At 39.3% G+C, this 26814-nt stretch overlaps 1 protein-coding gene across 10 annotated transcripts; it reads right to left on the reverse strand.

Moving 5' to 3' along the window:
- Positions 1-59: 59 nt before the first annotated feature.
- LOC109854099 lies at positions 60-25042 on the reverse strand. Of its 10 annotated transcripts, none has more exons than XM_020426871.1 (21): positions 24799-25042; positions 24240-24360; positions 23699-24095; positions 21591-22170; positions 16920-17133; positions 16527-16593; positions 16080-16138; positions 9211-15953; positions 8793-8950; positions 8079-8696; positions 7865-7985; positions 7661-7782; positions 7461-7604; positions 6254-7345; positions 5755-6158; positions 5442-5669; positions 3347-4309; positions 3147-3273; positions 2671-2980; positions 1551-2589; positions 60-1474 (listed from the first exon to the last, which is right to left on the reverse strand). In XM_020426871.1, the coding sequence occupies exons 5-21, from the start codon at positions 17108-17110 to the stop codon at positions 928-930; spliced, it is 12933 nt and encodes a 4310-aa protein (XP_020282460.1). In that variant the 5' UTR covers positions 17111-17133; positions 21591-22170; positions 23699-24095; positions 24240-24360; positions 24799-25042; the 3' UTR covers positions 60-927. The 10 variants fall into 10 exon arrangements, with proteins under 10 accessions (XP_020282460.1, XP_020282459.1, XP_020282457.1 ...); XM_020426870.1 differs by having other exon boundaries at positions 21591-21895; positions 24240-24483; XM_020426868.1 differs by having other exon boundaries at positions 24240-24483.
- Positions 25043-26814: the final 1772 nt, after the last annotated feature.

Below are 26814 nucleotides of genomic sequence, written 5' to 3' on the forward strand. Positions count from 1 at the left end.
AGTATTGAAAATTATAATACATAGAGTGCTTGTCAGTCTTATCTCTTCGCAAAAAAATCTTTTTTTTTTTTTTTTTCAAGTTACTTTCTTTATAGCAAGATAATCAAGACTTAAGTGAAAATAAGAACTGCAATAAAAAATACATAAACTAATAATATGACATTATTAAAATATTGACTTTTGTATATATTTGTTACAGTCATACTGAATTTGAAGAAAAAAAAGTCAATTCGATATATGACTGTATCAATTACTCAGAAGTATTATTAATAATGAAATAAATATATAGCCTAAAAAAGGTGAGAAGTGTCTAAAGCTTGAAATTATTTTCAACATTAAACACCAATAGAATTTATGTGAATTTTAAATAAAACTTTTTCCATAATGATTGACAATTTATGAAAAATAAAGAACCTGTAATTTCACATGACACAGTACTCAATTATTTAATAATATCAAGTTAAAAATTAATTTTAATCAACTTTTCATGTATCCTATCTATATATAACACGTACACTAAGATGTTCCTATAATTATGTTTCTTATCTCAGTAAAATTACAAGATCTTTTTAGACTACTTATTGTTAGTCTGGCTCTTATTTCTCAGTGGCATTATATACATGTATGATACACTTTATATTATAAAATGAGAAAAAAATTAGATATACGAACGGGTTCACTATCATTGCAATCTTTCTTTGAATATAGTAACTAAAACGTGCTTGTATTCTCTTCTCCTGTTGTACTAGAAAATTATAAGAGTGGAGTTTTTGTTACGGAGTTTCTTTCCGTTAAAACATATCCTCATATGTATTATGCTTTTAAAAAGTAATCTATAAGTAATCATTAGTTATGGGATCAGTAATTATGTCAATTTTGAGTATTGATCATTACAGAATCACATCTTTGCAAAAACAAATTGCGACACTAATTAAAATCTAACAGAACCGCAGAATATATAGGATCTTTCCTAATATCTTTCAATAGTATCTTCGGATTGATGTTAATCAACGTGGCGAGAGTTTGGCAATTTACTCTCATACTATGGCCACCAACCACCATGTAAGTATTCAACTCTGCTAAATTTACTGGTTTGCTCGGTATTCCGTAATGCGAAGACGGTTTGCTCCTTGTTTCTTCTTCATCGGATACAATTTTCTTGAAGCAACGTGGCATAGGAACATAGTTCGGTAGATACCTCGGCAACGGATTGGCCGTGGACTTGCGTGCAACGGCCTTAAACATACGCGGACCAGGTCTCACATACGAGAGAGTCGATCGGGTAGTGGACTTCCTCGCGACAGCCTGACGACCGCTAGTGTTACTTTTTCTTGGCAACGACGCGTTGAAACTGGACATTTTTTTTGCCGCGGCATCGTCCAGTCTGACTTGTTTCGCCACTAGATTCTCCACGACCGATTCGTAACTAGGAATGCCATCGGCCTTTCCTACTTGTCGTGGCGATGTGCTAAAACTATAAATTCATTCGATCAGATTCTTTCTGATAAAAACGACGCGTTTTACTAACATAAAAATACAAGCGTACTCACCCAGTCAATTGATCCTGTTCCTTTTGCTGTTGTTTCTGCCATTTAAAATTCTGCGGCAAATGAGAGTGATATATGTTTTGATGCATCATTCTGTCGTTATCTGTCTTGCAGAATTCTCTACACCATTGACAGACCCAGCCGTGCCGCTGAACCATCGACGGCGACGGCTTCCCAATATCTGAAGACAATTCCACGGCGTCCTTACTACCCTTACTGCTGGGTAACGAAGCCGGCAGTCGGATCTCTTTATATTTAAATGGCATATCGCCAGTTTCTGAGCTTTTCGAATCCTTGTGCACGATCCCCCAGTGCCGTCTGATCGACAGCAACGAGTTACTGCGAAGACTACAATATGAGCAGCTGTAGATCACGTTCGGGTTATTCACAGATATTAAGGTCTCCTCCATAGGTTCGTCTTCCACGTCATCTGACATATCGTCGACATTGCTACTCTGTTTCTTGGGCGACAACAATTCACTTTCCGTTTCGCCGGAGGAGGATTCGACCTCCTGGAACTTGAACGGTATTTCGGGATGATTCAATTCCCAATGTTCCAACAGTTCGGCCTTGAAAGTAGCTTTGTAGGTACAATGTTCGCACTTGAAATCCTGCCTATGAGAACGTAAACCGTGCGTTCTCATGTGTGACTTTAGACCAGTATAGTTTATGGCCATAAAGCCGCATATCTCGCACTTCTCCCTTACGGACATGCGATTAATGGATTCTTCGACGCTCAACTTCTTTCGCTTTTTGGACTTTCCTGGAAAAGTGACGCCGTATTGCTTCTCCCAGAACTCACTAGACATTTTCTCGATATTCGGTTTGTGTATGATCTTCTCCGGGCAATACGGATGCTTTACGCGAATATGCTGGCGTATTGACAGCTCGGAGCAGGTGCTGTGATTGCAATAGGGGCACGAGTAGTCGCCCTTCAGATGCACACGCACAATATGTAACTTGAGGCCGCGTAAGCCGTGGAACGGCATCTTGCAATGTTTGCAGATCAACGTTTTGTCCGGGCTTTCGGTCTTCTCGCAAACTACGTACAGAATTATTGCGATATAAAAGTTTCTCTTTACGAACAAGTGAGAAAAAATAACAATATAATTCGCACACTTACCATTTTCAGGGTCATTTTCGTTATTTTTACTTTCGGACTCCTCGTCTTCCCCTATATCGATCACAAGATCGTCAGCATCTCTGCTGTCGCCATCATCAGTGTCTATACTTTTGTTAACGTCCTGAAGAATGTCATTTTTCAAATTAGATATAGTTGGCGCGAGATTCACAGCTTTTTTGTCCACTTGGTTCTTCTTGGACGTAACGGAACTGCTTTCAGCAGACTTGTTAACGGACGTCGGTGCGTTTTTGTGTGCGGAGTTGATATTTCTCTTAATTATATCTGTTTGTTTTTTCAGCAGAGTCATTACCTTTAAATCAAAAGACATTTGTGTACAATAAAAACAAAACAAATAAGATAGTCAAAGTTCAGATCACAGGTTTAATTAATAAAAAAAAAATAAAACAAAAACTTAACTGTGAATTGAAACACAACGTGTTTCAATAACAAATGTAGATTTTTTTTTGTACACATACCCATTCCTCAATTGCATAATCCGGTGAAAGTGGTTCGGGTTCACTATCTCCATGTTGACGCTTTATAAAATGTTGCATCAATGAGTTTCGATTTACCGTTAGATATCCACAAGTCTTGCAATGCCATCTAAATAAACCAACACAATTGCTTTTAAGAACACAATTAAGTTTTATGCAAACACAGCGTGTAACGCTCTTACCTCGAATACTTCAACTCCCTATAAAGATGATCTCTCATGTCGTGCTTGTATTTGGTTTTGAAATAATTACACAGCGTACATACGTACAAGTTGTCTTCTGGTTTGCCGTAAGGACCGAATTGTCCTAGATCCAAATCATTCATTTCTGCTGCATCCGCCGTCTTTGTGTGTTCGGTGTGTTTCGCTGTTTGTAAGTTTCGATTCAAATATCTCTTGTCGGTGACATCGCGTGAGTCAGTCTTGCTCTGTGCGCCTTCCTTCTCAACTTGTTCCTCACTTTCCGAGTCTCTGGATAATTTCTCGCACGAGAACGATCGTTTTAATTTCTCTTTAGAGTGTTTGACATTCTCGTCGAGAGATCCTGACTTCTCGCTAAATTTGATTTTAGCCGGCCTGTTCGAAATCTCTGTGTCATTCTTACGTTTGCCCAGTGACGCCTTTGTTGTCGCGGGCGACGATTCCGCCGTTGTCTCGATCTCTTCCAGGAGAATCCCACGAATGTGTCGAATTCGCGGCATGCTTCTGCTCCAAAGAGGCGTCGTGTCAAACGGCTCATCTTGTCCGCTTTGCTCCGCGACCTCGCTGTTACGTTTATTGACTCCCTTTATTCTGTGATAAGCCATAGCGTAATCGGCGTTAGAATCGTACGCGTGTTTGTTGTTTATGTGCTGCTCGATAAATATTTTCCCGTTTGTTTTGAATTTGCACAGAGTGCACTTGAACTGACAGCTTTCGTCATGAACCGTCTCGGCGTGGGTGGATGCGTCGGCCTTGTAGACACATTTGAAGTCGCAGTGATTGCATTTCCAGTGATTGCCGTCCGGATCGGGCATCTCCTCTTCTGGTTCCTCCGTCTGGACCGGCTGCTGCTGAACGTTATCCGTATTTTCAAGCTCTCTTATCACCTTCACAAAAGGTCTTTTCTCCGAATGTTTGTCGGCAAGATGACGTTCCACAACGTATCTAGATGACATTGCAATACTATCAGAGAGCATAGAAAATGCGCTCGCGTTGCAACAAATAACATAAATAAAACATTTGACAAGTATTCAATAAATCGCTCGTGAAATGTTCAAAGTAGTAAGTAAGGCCGATACGAGCAGTGAGAACCGGGTGGTCGTGTTCAAATAAAGACTTTATTTAGTATAATATAACAAACGTTTCGGTCCCAACAATATTGGACCTTCTTCAGCGTATAAAAGTTTGATTTAATTAAGCTTAACCACTTGCGGTGCAAAGACGTGCCACGCACGTCGAGATGCTTCTGTTACCGGAACGCCAGCGACGTGTTACACACGTCGTCAGGCGATTGTTGCAGAAAAGAAAATGACGTACGTGTCACGTCAACTGTGACGCATTTATTTATTAATAAATAAGATTAGTATTCATACATATGTAATTTTATCATTAGTTGATGCGTCTTTATCTGTCTTTATATTTTTCTCTTCTGGAACCCCCTGAACGCTGCCTGAACGCGCCTCGAAGTGATTTGCACTCGACTGTTCTGGCACGCGCAACCGTAAATTTCTTTGCACCGCAAGTGGTTAAACTCGCTACATCACACGCAGTAAACAGAAAATGTCAATAGAACTTGTCGTTCAAGGATAATAACAAGTTCTCAGTACATAGTTTGTTATTATCCTTGAACGACAAGTTCTATTGACATTTTCTGTTTACTGCGTGTGATGTAGCGAGTTTAAGCTTAATTAAATCAAACTTTTATACACTGAAGAAGGTCTAATATTGTTGGGACCGAAACGTTTGTTATATTATACTAAATAAAGTCTTTATTTGAACACGACCACCCGGTTCTCACTGCTCGTATCGGCCTTACTTACTAATTTGACAAGTATGTTTTTTTTTTTTTCACAGCTTACTATGTTGTTGTTGTTACTTTTGACTGTTTGCTTCTCTATTAGTGTATAATTAGTATTTCTAATTTTATACATATACAAATACGTATATGTAAAATTATCATACTTGTCACATGTTTTAAAATATGTAATCTTGGATATGTGACGTCAAAATTGTTAAAACTGTATAAAAAATACGCACATATTTAATTACAGAAAATTACGTAAGCGCACATGCGCACCTGTGATAATGATGATAATGACAATGGGAACACTTATAAAGTCTCGTGTCATGCATTTTCAAGTGAACACCCATTTTATCTATGGATATATTTTGATTCTCTTGGCCCGGTATCGGTACAGGACAGTGTGAGCAACGAAAATACTGCTCGTCCGAATGTAAAGCCTTCAAGTGATATCTTAACATTGCTTCGTCTACAGTCAGATAATTACATTCGGCGCACACGTATCTGTTAAAGAAACCGGTTTGTGTGTATTACAACATTTTGATTGTTTCTTTTACTGAGGTAAACCGTGCAAACAACGAAAACATACCTTTTGTGTTCCGGTACGAATTTTGGTATGCTATCATCCTCCGTAGTTGTTCTTGGTTTGCCGCTCATTCGGCCATTTTGATGCGAGCTGCTCGCTAAATTGACCATTTTATCGAACATTTTTTCTTTCTTGTCCAAACAAGGAACAGGATTGACGGGTCCGATCTCGGGCACGCTCTCGTCTTTCGCGTGCAATTGCAAATGTCGAACTATGTTTGTTCGAACTTTAGTTGTGTACGGACATACAGCGCATTGGACCTCTCGATTGTAAATCGCCTGACGCGGTAACTGGTCTATCTCTTCCGGATTGAAAGATAATTTTTTGTTATCTGCTTTCTCACCTTCGTTATCCGTTCCGGACTTTGTACCTTTACGTTTCTTGGTTTTTCTCTCGGTAGAATCGTACTGTACAAATTGTTACATTGCATTTCAGAGTAACACAAAACAAATTATCAACACAAGAACAATATGCAAAAAAAAAAAAAAAGAGAGAAACTTACGCATGAGTGCACGACAAAAAGACCGTCCGCGGATGGATTCGTTGGATCCGCGGGAACCAACTTTGTGTTCGCAGATTTGTGTTTTATTCTCATGTGACTTGTAGCTTGATATCTGACCGCAAATCTCATGTGACATCGCGAACATCCGAAGCGCTTCAATCCGTGAATTTTGATGTGTTCCATAAAAAAGCCGACTTTTCCGAAATGTCGTTCGCAATGCGCGCAAGATAAAGTTTGATTAGACTTGTCGATGCTACAATCCTTGATGTGAGTCTTCAATAAATCTGCATTCGATGCGGTAAAATTGCAGTCCGCGTAGGCACATTTGTAGAGATCACATCCGATGAAACCGGTGTGTTTGATGTCGTTCAAAGTCAAAAGTTTTTCTACTTTCGTACCGGCGATAGCGGTATCCGCAGATATTTCCTCGGTTGTGAGTTTATCCTCAGCGGTATCGCACGACGCGATTTCATCCTTCTTTTCAATCTTTTGCTCGGAGGAAGCCGAATCCGCAGTACAATCATCTTTCTGATCTTTTTTCTTCGGCGTGTTCAAATCTTTCTCCGACACAATGTCTTCCAAGATCTCGATGTCGCTGTCTTCCAATTTGTCTGTAGACGTTATGATGTCGTCCTTTGGAACTGATGCGTCGTTAATACTGGCAGCAAGATTTCTCAAGATTTTAGAATCGAGAAGATCGGTATTAACAAACTCATCGCTGCAATTCAGATCAATCGAGGATTTTGACGTGTTCGTTACACTGTCGTTTACGGGCGACGACAGATTCTCAGTACTCGCAACGTCAGAAAGAAGCGCATCTTTCGACCGTTTTGATAAAACGTTAGGATCGGTGTTGATTTCTGTACTGCTGCTGACACTGCCGTCATTCGGTGGCACGTTACTTTGTAGATTAGATCGTTCTTGACTCGACGAGGCAGCGTCGTGGTTCAATGAAGTTGAGGAAATCTGATTGTTTGTTAAATCCGTGACTTTTTCGACATTAGCATCGTTCAAAATAACGTTTGCTTCGGGAATTTTTATATCAAAGGTTCGCAAAACGAGTTGGTCTATGATCGCCTTATTAGATTCCAACTGAAATTTAATTGAAAGCAAAAGATGTTATATAATTTACTTTATTATTAAAATAATCTACCATTAAATTATTTTATTTCTATTATAAAACAAATTGCAAAAAAAGTGTATATACCTGCGATGGAAGCGAGCGCTCGAGAACTTGAGGCAGTTTATTATAGTGATAAGTGCTCAAATGTTCATGCATTTTGGACAGAGTCTTGGTACCGCATAAGCAATACAAACACTGATACTTGGAATATCCATGTGTTGTGTAATGCTACAAAAAACACAAAGTTATTCTCTTGTTAATAGATAAATAAAAATAAAACTTACAGTTACAAGCGCGTCTATCTTCATGTGAATATTACACAAGTGACATATGGGATGCTCGATCAAATGTTTCGTCTTCAAGTGTCTGACGTACGAGTCGATTACGTAATAGAAAGTGTTGCAGTCTGGAAATATTGCGAATCCAAAGTTAATATATGTTATTACGCGTATTTTTACACACAATAAATATTATGTAAATATATATACCCATAACATTGCACGCAAACGGCTTCACATAGGTTTTACGATCGATAGCCTCCTCTTTTTGAACCGACTTGAGCATTTTGCCCAATAAAAGCTGAAACTTCTTTCCGGGATGAGCACTCACCTTAAAAAAATAAAAAACAAAAAAAAACATTCGATTAAAGAAATATATTACTTTTTTCCCTTTTTTAACGTAAAGCAACTTAAATCTTCTTACTTGATGTTGTTGCACATAAGTCGGCAAAATGGCTCGATAAAAGCAGTAAGAGCACTGATACTGACAATGACTGTGTTTCTCCCAAAGATGAAGTTCTATGTCGACCCACGAACTGAAACTCATATAGCAATAAGGACACGCTTGATAATCGGTGCTTTCCTTGTTCTTCTTCTCGTTCTCCTCGTGCTGTTGATAATGCACGCGAAAATCATCGAGATAGTCAGTCGTGAAATCACAATCGTAGGCCATACACTTATAGAAATGGCACAATTTTCTTTCCGTCAGCATTGTTACGTAAGCGCTCTCCGATTTCAACTTGGTCGCCGGCTTGGTAGCATCCTTGACCCTTTGAACAATAGGCGACATTGAAACTACCATGTAATTCACTTTCGACGAACTTGGTTTTGTTATTGCCGGAGCGATGGAAACATATTCCTTGAGAGGAGCGACAAAAGATTTCTCGGAAGACGCTGAGGGACTCGTGATCGGAATTAACTTGGCGTACTCCGTTTTTCTGAGTACAGAGTGACTAGGTTTCTTTAATATTAAAGGAGTTTTTTTCAAAAGACAATTTTTGTTCTTTATAGGAGAAATCTCCACCATTCTAATATTACTGATCTGCAAACAATGCAAAAGGTGAGGTAAATGATGAGAACAAAAACTAAAACAAATATATTTTGCCATGTTTCAGATATGAGAGAACATTTTACTTACAATAGGATTCCCTTCAGGTTTCTTGTCGGATTTTGGCGTAATGCTGATTACGTTTTCAATTTTATTATCAGATTTCGGTGCGAGACTAATAACGTTTTCAATCTTCAAAAACGAACATTTTTCCTCTGTTTGCTTTGAGCTGCCTGACTGAGTTTCATCTACCAATCAAATAATAATTTAGATAAACTAATAAATATATGATTATAAGGTCATTAAGAGCTCTTAATGACCTTATAATGACATATTTATTAGTTTAGAAAACTTCAGAGCCCGAGAGTAATTTCTATTAATTATTAATTGTTGAATAATTTACATATTTTGACAAAAAAGAAGATATGTTGAGAAATATTGCTTATAAACCAAGATTTATCTCAGCGCGAACATTAACGACCAACATTGATAAATGTCAATAGTTTACCTGCACTGGAAACTTGAGTGTCCACTTGATTATCCAACGGAGGCGTCGGCACGGATAATTTATCGCCGCTCAGTCGCCTAAATGTGATGAAATTTTTGCGTGATGTTGCGTCAGATGTTTCCGAACCTTGGGTATTTTCTTCTGTTGATATCAAATTCTTGATATTATCAATTGATACAACGTTCGGCGCTTCTTGGAACGACGACGAGCACTCACTCTTGACCTCTACTTTAATATCGACCATCTGTTTAGGCAAAGATTCTGACGGCTTGACGTTCTGTAGCTGCGCAGCTAATCTCTGAATTGTCGTGTTCAGCATTGGGTCCTGCGTTGACGACGCGTTTATGTTCGATGTCTCTTTCAAAATTGTGTTAACGTCAGCTGGCTCGGTATCAGATTGCTCACTGCTGGAATCTGATTCGAAGACCAGCGCAAAATGTTCGTCGTCGCTCATCTCGCCATCGCTCTCGTTTGTCTTGCCCGAATCCATAATCAAAAGTGGGTCTCGGATTTTTACATCCACCTTTTCTTTCACGTCATTCGCCGCTTCGAGCTTATCGATTATCGATTGTTCTTCTACAGACAAGGAACTCTCTTGACTGCACGGTTCTTCAATGTTCAGATCTTCTTTGATGATCACATTACTCTCGACATTTAATGATTCCGTATTCGATACGAGAGTTGTGATAGAAGAATCTTTCTCTTCTGATTGCGGAATATCCGCCGACGTATTGTCTTCAGGAATAGAACCAACAACCGCGTCCGGACGCATCTTATCTTGCAACTTATCTATAATAGACAACCCCGGTTTAAGATGGTTCTTTAGCAGAATATTATTGGCGATCTCTTGCATCATCTTCTGCCGTTTACGTTGTATCTCGACTTCGTTGTTCTCTAACTCTGGCGGGCAAACAAACACGCTTAAATTATCGGTGCTAACCGACGTCTCCGTCTCTTCTTGAGACTCTTTCGATTTGTCGACAATTTCTTCTTCTTCTTTGATCTGCATGTCTGTCTCTGTTTTTGGTTCAAGTAGAGTAGAGTCTTTCATAACGATATCATCGTCTTGCGATTTCTTCATTTTAACATCAACTAATTCTGGCACGTTTTTGCTGTCTGTATTCTGGAGTTCAGAAATTTTTGGTTTGGTCTCCACAGCGAATGTCTCATCTTCATCCAATTCTTGCGAATTCTCGCTGTTACCTTCCTCACTTTCGTCGACCGTCAAGGACATGTTAATCCTTACGATTTCAGTCGGATCATTCCGATGCCAAAACGCTATGTGGGTTTCCACGTTCTTCCGTTTTAATTGCACGTAATTGCACGCGCGACACATGTAGCCGTAGACGGTATTTTCTTTTGGTACGTCGTCTTCGGAGTAAGCATCATTGAAAGTCTCATTTTTTTGCTTACGACACACTTTGTAGAAGTGTGTCTTCAAAGACGCCTTAGCTACCGCCTGATAGGAGCAGGAATTGCAACGAAATCTGTATTCACCTGTGTGCGTAGTGCAATGTTCGTAGAAAGACTCGAGCGCCACGTCTTCCGTATTTTCTCTGATAAAGTAATCATTGAAACAGAATCTGCAACGATACTTGCCCCTCTGACTAGTCTCCGATGCGGATGTTGTCGCGTTGTTATCGGCAATCGCCGCTTCGGCGTCTGTCGCTTTGAGACGCGAAATAAGTATCTCTTTTCCAGTGTGAGTCGTTTTGTAATGATGAACAATATCTTTCCCCCAAAATATACACAGCTGACACTTGTGTCGCTTGTTGAGGCCGATAAATGCGTATTCTATCAAATCTTTGATGTCTGTTCGTCGGAAGATCTCTTCTATCTGTTCGTCGTAAATAATTTCTGTCGAGTCCTTAACACTATTTGCTGCTGGAGCATTGATAATTTCAAGTGTTGGCGCGTTCTCAGTAGTGACTGTCTCAGATGACGTACTTGGCGCGGTTGCAGTTGTACTTGATGTAGTTGCAGTGACAACTGACGTAGTGGATGGCGCGGCATTTTCTTTCCCAACATTTTCCGCAACATCGTCCATTTCCATTTTAATTATCGGTTTAGTCTCATCGATAGAAATAAACGAATCGTTCAATGACGGTTCACAATCCGCATTGGACAGTTCTGACAACTCCGTAAAATTGCTGAACTCTTTGTAATCTTCAGCAATATCAGAGTTATTCAGAGCTGGTTCAATCTTTTCGCATTTTGTTGGAAATATATTCACATCATCGACTGAATAGCTGCTCGTAGCCTCGTCCGGAGGTTTTTCTTCTTTTCCATCAATTTCTAACGACGACTTATCTAGCGGGTCTGTCGAAACGTTTGTTTCGTTATTTGTCTTTTCACTGTCCGTCTGTGCGGCGTTAGACGCTACCGTAGCGACCTTTTTTTTCCTCTTCTTAGTATTAAGTATTCCCTTTTTCCAACTGGACTTCTTTTTCTTCTTATTTCCCGCGAGCTTTTTGTTGGTCTTTGATTCGATAGTTGCGGAATCGTTCGTGTTCTCGCTTATCTCGCTGTTCTTATCAGCCGACAACGCGTCCTTTCCCGCCGCCATCGGTACCAAACCCATCAGCACGTTGCACAGTAACTCGTTTCTGGTACACGTTCTGGCCGCACCGCCAGTTCCTTTTCCGACTTTGTTGCTCGACATGGAAGTGTCCGACAACGCACTGTCCGCATCCGTACCAGAGAACTCGTTATCGTTTTTGTCCTCAGTGAGCAGGGACGCCTTCCTCGATTTTGACTGTCGTTTACTCGTGTTCTTCGCGGCTTTTTGATGACATTCAACAGGATCCTCAGTCTGTTTTTCCCGTCGAAGAGAACTGTCTACCGCTGCAGTTAATTCGGCTACATCTATGCTGAAGCTCTCGTCGGACGAACTGTCGAACATGATCTTGGAGGAGTCTGTTCTAGCAACATCTACCTTCTCCACCAGCACTCGTGGCTCACTCGCGATGTCCTTACGCAGCACGCGTTTGGATCTTCGCAGCTCATCGCCTTTCTCGCTGCCTTCTTGAGTCGATGTCTTGTTAAGCGACTTATCCGTTCGCAAGGCCAAAGGAGTTTCCCCTTCGCTATCGGAACTCGTTATATATTCCTTCGAACGTACGTTAACTCTGCGCTTGACATTCTTTTTAGTCTTGGATTTCGATTTGATTAAAGATTCGTTACTTTTACGAGATTTCAACGTCTTTCCCGACTTGTCGTTCTCTGCGGGACTCGGTTCGGCGACCTTCTTCTCGTTCGACACCTCGTCTTTCTTCGCACTTACTCCCGATTGATTTTCTTTCGACAATCGACAATTCCGGACACCCGTTGCCGTTATCACATCCTCCCTTATGAACATTTCTTTGATATCCTCATGCAGCATTTCCAATGAATTTCTTCTCTTTGTTTTTACCTTTGGTTTGTCCACTTTGTCAGTTGAAGTTTCTTCAGTGTTTTCGTCTGCAGTGGCGCAAGTAACGCGATCTGTCTCGCTCTTATCCTGATCTTTTGACGGCTGTTCCTTACTACTTGTTTTGTCTGCGGAGGTCTGGTCGATCTTATCATCTTTATCTGTAGTATCTTTTTTCTCTTTATCTTTCGACCGACTGTCTACTTGCTCGTTGTCTTCCGAATGGCTAATAGTCTTTTCATTATCATCTTCTAATGGATCATTCTCTTCCCTACTTTTTTTCTCCGTCTGCGTCTTTTTAGCTTTGTTGTCAGTTACCTCAACACTTTCTTTCGCAGTTACATTTGTAGACAACCCTTCTTTGCTCAAGTCACTAATATAATCACTAATAGCTAACTTGGCAATTTCTTTAGAACGTCTCGATTTCACGGAAGTTGCCGATTTTGTTATCTTCGCTTCACCGCTGCTATTTAATGTTTCGAGTTTTTCCGCAAGATTGTCATCGTCCGAGCTGTCCGACACAATCACTCGTCTCTTTTTCTTAACCTTCGTCTTCTTTGTCTCGACCTTTGTCACTTCTTCTTCGTCCGAACTGCTGACGGAATCCGAATCGATGATTTTCTTGATCTTTTTAAGCTTTTTTGTTTCCAGCGCTTCTCCAAGCTTATGTATCAATTTTGCGTGCTCGACGAGCTTCTTTCCTTCGCCAAATTCGAACGACTTTCTGATGAGCTGTTCGATCCATTCCTGCGTCAATCCTTCTTTGGACTTCGTCCCGTCTGCTTCCAAATCGTCCTTCTTGTTCTTCTCCGCGTCATTTAATTTGACATTGTTCGTCACCGTATCTGCTTCGGTGATCTTTATCTTGTTCCTGTCACTTTCTTCGATCAACACAGACGAGAGATTTTCACTCTCTTTTGTAACATCATCCTCCTTGGATCGAAGACTATCACTTACTACATTGCTGTCACTGCTGCTGGTCACTTCAGTGCTCGCATCGTCCTTGTTCTGAGAAGGCGAACTTTTTTTCTTTTTGCTATCAGTCTTCGGGCGCGACGAAATTTTGTCTTTCATAGTTTTGTCTTTTTTCGTCGTCTCGTTAACGACGTGATTGTTCGACTGTGACTGTTCGGGTCGTTTAATTTTGGGAATTTTGAATTTTTGCAAACTAGAACCCTGAGTGGTCGTGTCAATCACGCCGTAAAGACCTTCCAACGACAATTGCATTTTATCTTTTAGCGACCTGTCCTTCTCTTTCTCTTTTTCGGATGACTTTTGATGCTTTAACTTATCTTTCGTCGTGTGCGGTTTTGTTGTTGTCGATGTCGTCTGCCGTTTTCTGGGATCCTTCTCGTTTTGATCTTTTTCCGTCTGAGTTACGTCCTTGGGTTTATTTGGCGCGGTTACGTGCTTGTCTTTGGCAATACGTGGATCTCTAGGTGAAGTACTGGTTTCTTTGGTTTGACTCGGACTCATCGTCGCGTTGTGTTGTGATTCCGAACGGACGCGCGGGTCCCGATTTGGAAAACGATTTAGATTTTCGCGATTCAAGTGACTCTCTCGCGACCAATCAGGCCGGCGCGGATCGCGATTATTAAATCCAGATCTCCCGTCGGTCCTACTTCTATCGTTGTAGTATCCATCTCTTCCTCCTCGGCCTCTGTTACTTCTGCCCCAAGCTACAGTAGGTCGCTGAAAAGAAGTAGCCGAGGGACTGTCTGGGACTTGCATTCCACAAGGCATCACATTTTCGTACGGAGGTATCGCACTTTCACTCACTCTAGAAGCGGTTCCGTCCCAAGTTGGTCTCACGGGAGGATAATCCGGTCTCTCATTGTAAGGATCGGCGGTGAAAGATCCCTGATTCATTGGATAGCCTGTGTACTGCAGATTGTTAGATAAATTCGGTGGATAAGGATTTGGTCTAAATTGTGAATCCATTGGTGGATAGGAATGCTGCATAGGTTGCATAGGAGGTTGCATAGGAGGTTGCATAGGAGGTTGCATAGGAGGCTGCATAGGAGGTTGCATAGGAGGTTGCATAGGTTGCATAGATTGCATAGGTGGATTAGGCATTCTCCACTGTGGATTAGGAAATTGATCTTGAGTAGCTGTGGGAGGCGCCCAATGCGTCTGATTCATATGTGACATGTTATAATAATCCATGCCTTCTATGATAAATTCGTTTTCTGTCAGACCTGTGTCTTTGTGTCCTTCCATCGTGCTTGAACGTCTTTGATAAAGCGGAACGTTTCTGTCATTCGGTGCGTTTGGAGCACCATGAAGACCTTCCTCGAGACCGTCACGTGGACGCGGATATCTCTCGTAATTATTTGCATAACGTTGATAAAACGCTTGCGGTCGTTGGTCGTTCGTTTGATGATGTGGTCCTTTATTTTCACCAACTTTCCCACTCAAACTTCCCATAGGGTTTTGCAAATTTTTCTTTACTTTGAGTCCTCCAAGCCTGCAGCTTGGGTGCTTGTCCGAGTTGCGTTTATTCTTGTCCGTCTTGTCATGTCTCTCGACACCGCTTTCTTCACATAATAGCTCAGCCAAATCTTCCTGGGACAGCGGAGGTTCGTTTGAAGCAGGCGGCGAAAGCAAAAGAGGTATCGACGGTGTCTTGGACGGCGACTTCGACGCAGTATCTCTCGGTCTGTGAATTCGGTCAGTGGACGATGTAACTCTAGACCTTGTATACAATATTTCAGGGTCAGGAGAGCTGTGTCTTCTCTCTGGAATATTCGCAGGCAATTCTGAAGTCTCGCCGGTTCTTAAATTCATTTTCTTTAAGTACGACGTTAATCGTCTAGAACCGTCAAGTGCAGGAACTGGAATAGTTTGTACATCGTGTGAGTCTAACGGATAATTTCTATTGTCATTGATATTTTTTGACAGATTACTGACGCCCGCTGTTGCCCCGATCGTTATATCGTGACCAGAAGCAATATCGTTGTTTCTGTTCCTCGTGTGATGTCTTTCCGATTCCTCCAACATGTCCCACTCGGAAGTGACATCGTCGGAGTTGGAATCCGTCAACAAATCTGAACGATCCGTGATCGTGATAACCGGTATTACTTTAGATCGTGGTCTCGGATTGTTGCTACATTTGTTTTTAGGTAAGTTTGACGTGCGTTCCGTGGGAATTATTATCGGCAAAATTTGGCAATCAGGACTAAGAGATCTAGAACGATCCGGACTTGCCGGGGTTTCTTCCTCAATTTCTGTGATTTCTTTATCAGTATCCGCATCTTGCAAGTCTTCCAGGTTTTCCATCTTTTTGTTTTCCATGTCTTCTGTCCTGTTTTCTACTTGTTTATCTTCTGATAAACTAGAAATTAAAGAAAGTCACAATCTTAACATTTTATGAATTTTGTAAAACGATTGATGGTAAATCATTGAGAATTGTATTATTTTTTTTTTGCAGTCTTGATAATATACACTCACTAATACTTACGTCGAAGGTTGCGCGATATCATTTTCTGCAGATGCCATTTGTGTACTGGATATATGTCCCTGAAACTCGTGTAGAATTAGAATAAATAAGACATAGAGTACACAAACACATGGTGCACTATCAACGTCTACAAATTTACTCTCACAAGTTTAACAAAATAAAATAAAACTATAATAAAAATAAAAGTGAATCTGCGAATCAGCATCGTCCCGACATACACATAAAAGATACACACGTTCATCACACAGAAGATAAAAACAAAAAAGTTGTTTATGATTTTTTGCATGTTCTTCTTGCATGCAAATCATATTCGTTCGATATTCCAAAGTGAATGTGTACAAAAACGTTCACACAGCAGAACATGAATACACAGACACTACACTGATAATGCACTTTCAACAAACGATTATTACAAATAAAACGTAAACAAAATATAAGCATATCTACCTTTTCTACTTTACTTTGCAACTTCTCTAGGACATCTTCGCATCGCTGCAACGTTTCGATCTTCAATCTGTTTCATCAATAATATTTTGGTTACATATCGTATATCTCTTTTTTGTTTTAGAATATTAATAGAAATTTAATATCGTGTATACATTCGCATAGGATATATTTTTAATGTATGCTAGTCGCAGTTTTTCTTGAGTTTTTATACGCAAAATACAATTAAAAAAATAAATATTGCAATAAACATTAAGTAAATTCTACATCCTTAACTACAAATTTAAATTACAAATTTATATCCACCAAGATTTCTATTTTCTTTAAGAATTGTTTGAGAGTAACTAAGAAATGTAAATGGAATGTGATTGATAAAAAAATATTGTTCAAACGTACTTCCGCTTACTATTTGTTAGAATCCCATGTAGACTTTGCATTTTCTGTAATTGAAATTTGTTAGTTTCTTTATCTTTGACGTTTTGAGGTCCGGAAGATTCCTTGACCTTATGCAGTCTCTCAATCATCGCTTCCAAGAATGGAATGTATTTTTGCATTTCTGCAAATTTCCGTTCGTATTCGTCCTCCATTTTGCTTCACGGTTTTGACTAGCCTGTGTTCAGACAGATAAATATGCTAATTTTTAATTGCCGGTACATTTGTATCAAAATTAAATATAAAAATTATAAAGTAAATAAAAGCACAGCAGAGAGATAATCACACAGAAGATAAACAGCTTTTTTCAAAGTTTTATTTTTATGTTTTTATACAGATTTAACATAGCTAGAAATATCTTAAGTATAATAGAATTGTGCAAATTGCAATTACATTTAAATTTTGTATTATCTCAGAGAAGTGTTTCTATGTTCAATATAATTTGCAACATTCCACATCAGTGCACACATTATTATCTTAATCTTATTTTCAAACGCACACTTACATAACTGTTGTACATGATTGCTTGTTTTCCGTTTTTCTCAGAGTTACAATAAAATGTCTGTATTTTCGTGTCTTCGTTCTTTCAGAAAAGAGATTCCGCGTGTCTCCACGCAACAATTTACATAAATTTTGTAATCGCGTATACGACAACCCGTTTCACTTGATTAAATTTTTGTACAACAGTTTTTTGTACAAGACTAAAAAGCGGAGACACCGTGTCGCGCGAGCGTCCAATCTTCGTCAAAGAGACCGAATGACGAATACACCGCTCTTTGACTAGCACGTGCACACTTTACTCGCGATCGATTATTTTCTAACTCTTCAGCACGCATTGGTCCCCATCGTAATATATGTAAAGTGAAACCCTAAGTCACGCAATGTATTGCAAAGTTATCTCACGTCTTACTTCCAAACTTATCTTTTTTTTATGAGACATAAAAATAATTTGTAAGTCAATAAAGTAAAATTATTGTCAACTAAGTTACTACTTTAGTTGAATTTTCACGAGCCTTAAAATATTATTTAAAATTATTGTGATTCACGGATATCTTCAATTTAAGATTGATAACTTTAGATCTTTATTAAATAAAAACTGGTTTCTTACAATTATACAATAAAATCCTGACTGTCAAAAATTGTTCATTGGATTTCTATAAATCACATCACACAAATCCGATACAATTGATCTTACGTTGTTATTTCGGTGATCTAACACGTAGATAACATTACACGTAAATTCTGTTTCGAAAAAGGATATAATATAATTTTAGACAAAGTAATTAATTTACCCTTTTCTCTTTAATTTACCCATATTCTTTATTAATCCACGTGTAAGACATCACACATAATGAGATACGCAGACGCATTAAAAAAAAAAAAAACACTAATGTAACACACGATGTCTCTAGTTACACTGTAAAAAATGTAAGATTTTTATCGAGAGACTATAGCTGTTCCAAGGTATTCCCACGAGAAATAGATATTGATCGAATCAACCTTTTTAATGCACAATAATGAAGTGCTTTATTTACCAAAAGTAACATTTTTAGTATTCAATACTTGCCTATTCACGCAATTTGTGAAAACACACTTCTCGCTCTTATCGTAGCATAATACATAAAAAGCACATTAATTATTGTGCAAAATAAATTGTTTGTTTGATTTGCAGTACACAAACTTTATCGCTATTCGTGAGGAAATAAATGTTTCTGAAAGTAAGTACATGCTGTAATTCGTATTCTGAAAGTATTGTTGAGTAAACTCTCAACAATACTAAATTGTATCGTAATTGACAAGATATCAACAACCTTTGATCAGTTCAATATCTTGACACGGAGTAGTTCTTCCGTTGACAATCAAAAACTTTACGTTATTTTTTCACTATCATACGTTCCAACTCTTTGAACTCCGGTTTTTTCACGCAATCCTATCCACTTGTAACTGTTTCTCATGAACACTCGAGATGGTTTTAGAGAATAAATCAAATTTTTATTAAGAAACGAACGCTGATTCCAAAAGCGACAATCGTTTCTTGAGAAATAAGACCGTTTTGTTGTACGTATGTGTGAATATGTGTAAAGCATACACACATACGTACACGATCTTAAATATAAGAATCAAGGAACTCGTCCGTTATTATCTTAAAACATTCGGACTAAGTAAGTCAAAGTCTAAATAACCGAGTACACGTCGTAAAGGAAAGCATCTTTGCCGTTATGTTGCTCTCTAAAACCACACATCCTCCAGTTTAGATACCTTTGACGCGTCAATTTGTCTGCAGTAAATTTTTTATATGCACAATTCACTACCACAACAGTTTCTATTGTGAATATTAACCACGATTTTAGTATGAGAAGCTCTCACATTTCTTTTCTTCCTTTTTTTTTTTTATTTTTAACCAATATCGCAGCCTTTACTGCTTACGTCACGGAAAAATGGCTCCCATGTCTGTATCAGCCATATTTTAAGAGAGCTGAGTGGATTTACTCGATTTCTCTTTTGGATTCTCTTACTTCTTGGAAGTTCTACTTTGTACTCGCTGTAAAACGAATATTTCTTTCTTCTCTTGAATATTCTATTTTATACATTACTGACGTGTCTACTCTTGTTCCGCATCCAATTAGCGATAACACACACGAAAGCGTTTTCCCTGAACGCAGCCATAATCCCAAGTTTACGATACTCGATGTTTTTTTGTCGCGCTGGATCGCATCGCGAGCATCGCATTTTGAGAATCTTTTTTTGATTTTCAAAGCGCGATTGAACAATTCTCGTCTGGATTGCAGACGCGATTCAGCACAAAAAAAGGATATCGCGTGTTGCACGATTTAGCTTAACCTCGAAAGGTTAACAAAAGATCTCAATCACTTTCAATATTTCGATAAACTTCAACTTTCGCCATTTTGCTTAAAGAAAAACAGTACAATTGTACATCATCTTCCTCTAACAATACACACTCGCGTTGTTGTTCAAAAAAACTATATTATGCTGTAAACTTTGAAATGATAATAAACTTTGTTGATAATAAACAATAAGTTGCACATTCTAACGACCGTTAAACAAAGTAAGTTAATTAAATAGTATGTATTTTGCGGAATCTTAACCTGAGAACTTCTGTTCTTGCTACGATAAATTGATCCTTAAGAAGTGTGGCCCCGTACAAGCCACAGATTCTTCGTGTGGCAACGAGACAGGCAGCTGCGCGTCAGCGCATCAGCGCAGCCAATCCAACGTACGCTCTTCGTCCACACAGCGAATATAGTACGTATCGATTTCTCGCGCGAAAGTTTAAAGACATCAGTTTGCTTATCGTAGCATGAACGTGACCACACGATGCGACACCAGTTTATTAGTTTTGATGAGTCAACTTTTCTTCCAGTGTTACCATTCCGTTACCATATCCTCGCCAGCTTCTTACATTTCATGTGTGATCGTCAGTTACAGCACATTTTCTTTAATCTCACGACTCTTTTAGTTCACGCCACTCCTAGCGTTCTGATACCCTACTACACCGACTAAGTACAAATCATTCGCACGCTAGAATCAATCGTACGTTAGAACGCGGTCTTTGTATGCGCACAATATCGTTTAGCATATTCTTGCCAGAGAGTGGGAGAATACAACAGAGGCGTGAGAATAAAGAGTATGTGCTGTATTTGTCGCGCAACTCGTGCCAAAGAGTGAGAAAAGAGAAGAGTTGAGTCAAGAGAACACTTGAGTCAAGGAGAGTCAATCGGAAGAGTTGAGTTTCAATCGAAAAGAGGTGTCGTAGAGGTGTGTGCCTCTTTTTATATTTTAAGATCGTCTTAATGATCTGCAGATAAAACGCATAACGCGCGGCTAAAAGCGACGCGGTAGTCAATTACTTTGATGAATTTTCTTAAAACCAAAGAATCCTAATTGGCTACCGCGTCTGTATAACCACGCCGTCTGATTTCAGAGCATTTGAAGAGATGAACTTAAGAGACAATTCATACAAGATCCATGACTACCAAGTCTGAGAGATATTGAAAATATTCGCTAAGTCAAAACTTCTGTAATTTGAATCAAGTAAGAGTCAGTACACACGTTAAGATAAATGAGGATTTTTGAAAGCAATAAAGAAACTTTGAAAACTTCAATTCCAGAAACAAGTCAGCCATTTTAAAAATAAGCGAAATAACAATTATTGCGCAAAAAGGTAACTTTTTCCAAGTTTATCATTATTCCATTGTGTTACGCGCAGTTTGAAAATTTCAAGTTTGATTTTTTCCGCGAAAATTTCGAGTTTAAAGCCAGTTTCTCTCGATCGATCAATTAACAATTTTTTTAATATTCTCCCGATGGGACTACGAGACCAACTTGTATCGCACAATGGCGACCGTCGCACAATTCGACTGTCTTTGACGCGACGGATCTTTATGTTCACAAATCACGCCGCGCAAGTAAGCATTAAAATGGCAGAAGTGTTCGAAAGATTTTTGTTGTTTGGCTTCTCCGAGACTCGGAAAAATTTGTCAATTGCGATCGACGTAAAACTAGAAACAAACATTTTAAACATCATACGTCAGTTTTAACTTGTTGATATTGACGGGGAGCAATCTTAAATCAACATCTGGCAATCCAATAAAGACGATCTTATTTTTTGCGCACCTGGTCATTATCGTTACGTTCGTAACTGATCAGCGGCGGTGCGTCAATTGTGTATCCTTCTTCACGCTTCCTGTATCTCGGATGTTGCCGAGCCTCTCTCTCTTCCTCCTCCACCTTCTCCTCTCACGACACGACTGTTGTACAACAAAAGGACATTTCTCGTCAATACTTTCTTCTCTCCATCGAATTGCATATGAAATACACCACGGCGTTGTCGCAGTTATGCCGGCACTGATCCACCTTTCGTAATTTCCTTTTTTCGAGGTTCTCTAGCAGCGCTATCTATAACCGTCTACAACACTGTGCTACACACCGTCGTACGGACAATTAGAACATTGTCGAGAGGCCTAAACAACAATAGGCCGTAACGCTGCCCCGCGTTGCTAGCACCGACACTCGTAGTAAACGACAAGACAAAGAATACGGTGTGATGTTAGAATCTTTATTGTACATTGTAAAAGCGTCGCTTAGAGAAACCAACGGTCAATAGTCTTTCTGTCTTATTTAAAAGACAGCGAAGCATCGCCGATTTAGACTTTAAATTCATTATCTTTCTACTATTTCACAGTCACTTTAGATTCTGTTGTTAAAAATATAAATTTATGCAACGTATATTTATCATTTTTGCAAGATCAATAAGTTTTCCGCGTTGCTTTTACGCGTGTGTGTAAAAATTTATTCTCGACAACTTTTTTTATCCCTAGGAAGAGGAAACAGAACAAATATGTATTTAACGTAATGTGTGGAGTTCCGACTCGCGCGTACGTTATTATACTTCAGACAAATAAACAAAATTATTTATTAACCGAAATTGTTAGTCAATTCCGTACGATTTTCCGTGCGCACACACACAGTCAGTAAAATTTCATCGACATTTCACTCGTGGAATCTCTTTTTTCCTCGCTGTTCACTCTTTTGTGAGAACTCGGTTACACCATTTTTACTTAAATCGTAACTGCCAAGAGAGCGAGCGAGCGAGAGAGAGAGAGAGAGAGAGAGAGAGAGATCAGATATGACATCACACTGCACAACGAAACACACCATTGCACCACTATGCTATTTCAAATCTAGAAAATTTTTTCTTTCGCTTGATAATGCTGCGAATTTTTTTTTCAGACACGCGAACTTCGACGAGACCGAAGAGTCTCGATTGTCACGTGTAAAATTTATCACGTCGGATGTGTCTCATTCCGCGAATTCTCGATCATCTAAAGACGCAAGTCACTGGCCATTGTTTCCCGACCATGGTACGGTCATGGTATGGCCAGGTATGACCAGGCACAAACGATAACCTAATTTCGTCTATACAACAAATCGCAAATTGCTTCGTGCGGAGAATCTTACGACTTCCTCATTTTTTTTTCTCAGTTTAGATGTTCGCACGACTAACTAATCACGGTTATAATTGTCTCGAACTTATACGAAAGAATGAACTCTTATCGTCTTCGTTAAGTTAAAATTAATCGGTCATCATTCGCGGAACAATCACTTTCCGCGATTGTTCCATATTGTCCATTTGCAACATAGTTGCTCGACATGGCCGATTCAAAACCGATCGATTGAATGTTGCGAGTATTCGACGAGTAAGGGTGTGTATATAACTAAATCGCGCGGGTGAGCACATGTGTTTGTGTATGTGTATACGAATCCAAGTAGTATTGCGCTACCTTGCCACTTTGCTCTTCGCCGTGCGTTGCCTCTATTGGAGTTTTTGCGTCGAAAAATCAAGATATTTAGTCGGTTTTCATGTAGTACGGTGTGTGACGTGTTGGTCGACTGACTCGTCGACGTACGTCATCAACGGTCCTGCGAAAATGATCGCGACGATACATATATATATACATATATAATATATATGTATATATTTAATTTCAAAAGATTGTGCGATCTCTCTTGTCGGGTTTTCCGCACGAGGTTTCGGATCTTTCAAGAATTTCACAATTACAACAGATAGTCCGCTGGCGGAAGGACGTTGCAACGTCAACTGGTATTAAATTCCGTGCAATGCCGTGATGCGCTATAGTTCATTATTACATATCGTGCAAGCATATGCACGTCTCTTTCTCTCTCTCTTTCTCTCTCTATGACGCGCGACTCGGAAAACTTACAACGCGCACAAATCTTTCTTTTCTCTTCGTTCTTTCTTTTCTCGGCGATCGGTCTACGCGCAAATCTTTCGGCGGATCCGTTTTTTTGCTTAAATGTCCCCTCGCCACTCGGTGTCTTTTCTCTTTGTACACAGTTCCGCGAGAGCTAATCGCTTTCATGCGCGCGATCTAATTACGACGTGGATGTGGAGAAACAAATCCGAAGGGCGCGTGAGGTTTTGCTTTACGCAATGGCTGCCGGTGTACATGGCGCCATTCGTGGCAATCATTTCGTTCCTCGCTCCGATCATAGTCAGAACTTGTCGATTGTTCTTCCTCCTCTATTCGCGCGGCCACGCCGCGCAAATTTCTCAGCGGCGCACACACACCTTTCGCGATTGTTGCGCGACGCCGATCTCTAAAAAAACCAAAATTTCGCGAATAAATTCCCTCCCTGATTCGCATATCTCGTGTATCAAGGATACGTGATGTAAAATCTCTCTGTTTATTTATATACTTTCGGAGTCTCGCGGAGTGTATTGTGTTTCTTTACGTCTCTTACCTCACGCTCCGAGTAAAAAGACTCGCTCGCTTTGGTGGATAGCCAAAACAAAGTTTCTAGGAGACAACATACGGGAGGATGCGGAAACGGAACAGGAACGAAAAAAATACTTGGCCGCACTCTGCAATTGCAAACGTTTTGTACGCGTTTATTCGCTCGGGTGCGTTCGTTGAGAACGAGAAGACAACGCGAGCTTCGTTGTCTAAGCAACTTTGTGCCGCCTCCCGTACCAAGTTCGCGAATACTAAAAAAAAGGAATAGAGAACCGTTGAAAAACGAGAAGTCTCTGACATACGGATGTAGGGAGTAAGGAACCAAAATATAATCGGGAATCGATCGTCAATAGCATTTGTTAAATATAAATTATTAACGTAATAACGACCAATTTCGCAATTTTATTGTTTTGAAAAAAAAAAGACTTCGGATTGTAATATCAAAAGTTCGTTTACTTGTTAAGAGGCATTTCGCGCGTGAGCCAAGCTCGGCATCTCGACAAAAAAAACAACTCGAATTGGAAAATTTTTCTCCCTTTTTATTGTTTTATTTGCGTGTCACGTACCCTGGTCGCACTTTTTCTACATCGCGCTCGATCGCTCCGTTGCGAGTACTCGTAACACCGTGAACACATCTGGGACGTCGATTTGCGTCTAGAAAAATTCTTTGATCGCTTTGCGTAGCTCGGGACGATCGAAGTTTGAGGACGAGGTAAGCCGTGATCTTTACTGTCTGAACGGGGGAAGAATGTTTCCGTGTGCGAGTCAACCACACCTCGCGAGGATACGCCATTTTTCAGCCCGTTGCAGCCCGCGCCCTCTAGAATGCAGAAGCATCCGGTCATGCGCTGAGAAACAGGAAGAAAGAACGTATGCGGTTTGATTTGCGTTCGGAGAGTGCGCTGTCATTCCATCTTTCATCAATCGTTTGATACGAACATTAATGCTTATTAAAGCCGGAAACACACGAAAATTTTCAAGTATCAAGCAAGTCAACCAATCACAGGCGTTCTTTCGAACGTGGTTTACATTTGAGTGGTAGGATAGCAACATATACCTTGGGTGTGTTTAGCCGAAGTTAGCGCTACGTAGCGCTACGTAGCGGCTTCATGTAGCAGTTGCAAGTGCTGCGTTACTTCTATAGAACATGCTGCGCGTAGCAATACTGTCCAGCAGAAGTAACGCAGCAATTGCAACTGCTACATGAAGCCGCTACGTAGCGCTACGTAGCGCTAGCTTCGTCTAAACACACCCCTTGTGTGAGAATCGACGGTCTTAACTCAGGAGAATCACTTGAGCCAAGAGAAAACTGCGCTCCTCCCATGATAATACGAAGTTTACAAATTTGTTTTTAATCTCTAATCTAAAAAATATATATTAATATTGTATTACTAATATATTGCGCTATTTTAATATTACAGTAATATCAAGTTTGTTTAAACAATTTATAAAATTTACAGAAAAATAGCGTTACTGTAAGAGTTCAAATAAATATTATAAATTACAACCAGAGAGCGGATTCAATGAGACAAATATAATGAGAAGAGTAAATAGCTACAGTTCCTTATATTTATTTGTGACGATTTTCTCGACTTCACATAATATAATATTCAGTAACTTAGGTTTTTTCTTTATTTACATGATAATCGATCCGGCGCGAAAACCAAACGTGTACTTTAGCCAGCTCCGGAATCGATCGATTTATTTACAAAATTGTGTCGATTTATATATGGAACAATCTTTAAGTCCACAAGCATAGGACAAATTCATTCGCAAAAATATCTTCCATTTAATGAAAGCAGAAACGTAGTAATTACTCGGTTTGCGAATGCACATTACAAAAAGATTCAATTATAACAGTTTCTCGCACCTTAGTAGAAAATTGCTTCGTTTTCTGGCGATTATTTTTTAGTTTTGGTTTTTGGTAAGCTTTGTCAATCTCAAAAGTAAAGTCTAACATATAAATGCAATATATACTTCAGAAACGTAGCGATCCATCGTTATTTCGGCATGCAAAAACAAAATCGGTATCACCAACCATTAATGTGTAACTCTGGCAAAAAAAAAATACATATTGTTTCAGAAAATATCTCCTAAACAACTGTGTAGCTTACGTATAGTGTAAAACATTAAGTTTGTTTTTGTAATTTTATAAACTTATTTCGTTTTTTATTTAAAAAAACAAAAAACTAAATTATAGTCTAATATTTGATGCTTTCGCGGTGCGTTGTATTAACATTTCAAAGATGTTTTTCGGGTTTGAGCCTCATTAGTGTCATTTTTATACCGACTAAATTGTAGTGTTATTTTGGAATACACGCGTGCTTTTTTTGTTACGTAGCAAAAATGATATATTGTTATAGAACACAAAATTTTGCCACAGTTTACAAAGCATCAGTATATAACTTAAAATGTTTTTAAATATTTGTGCATTGATTTTTGTATTACAATCGAATAAGTTCTTCTTTCTCTTCGTTTCCTCTCACTTTGTACATTTCATGGACGCTTCAGATAAGCACATGATATCTTGCATCGGAGATATAATCTGAACAATATCTACTGCTGTACGATCGCAAAATAAA

Source organism: Pseudomyrmex gracilis, unplaced genomic scaffold (genome assembly GCF_002006095.1).
Source record: "Pseudomyrmex gracilis isolate BER0280 unplaced genomic scaffold, ASM200609v1 scaffold_59, whole genome shotgun sequence".
Lineage (NCBI taxonomy): Eukaryota > Metazoa > Arthropoda > Insecta > Hymenoptera > Formicidae > Pseudomyrmex > Pseudomyrmex gracilis.

Excerpts from the sequence above, each read along its gene's own strand:
- LOC109854099 (XM_020426877.1), bottom strand. The coding sequence starts at position 17,110 with ATGGAGGACGAATACGAACGGAAATTTGCAGAAATGCAAAAATACATT. Across the intron at positions 2,981-3,146 it reads ATTATGCAATTGAGGAATGG|GTAATGACTCTGCTGAAAAA; the intron begins GTATGTGTACAA and ends TTTGATTTAAAG. Across the intron at positions 2,590-2,670 it reads CGAAAATGACCCTGAAAATG|TTTGCGAGAAGACCGAAAGC; the intron begins GTAAGTGTGCGA and ends TTCTGTACGTAG.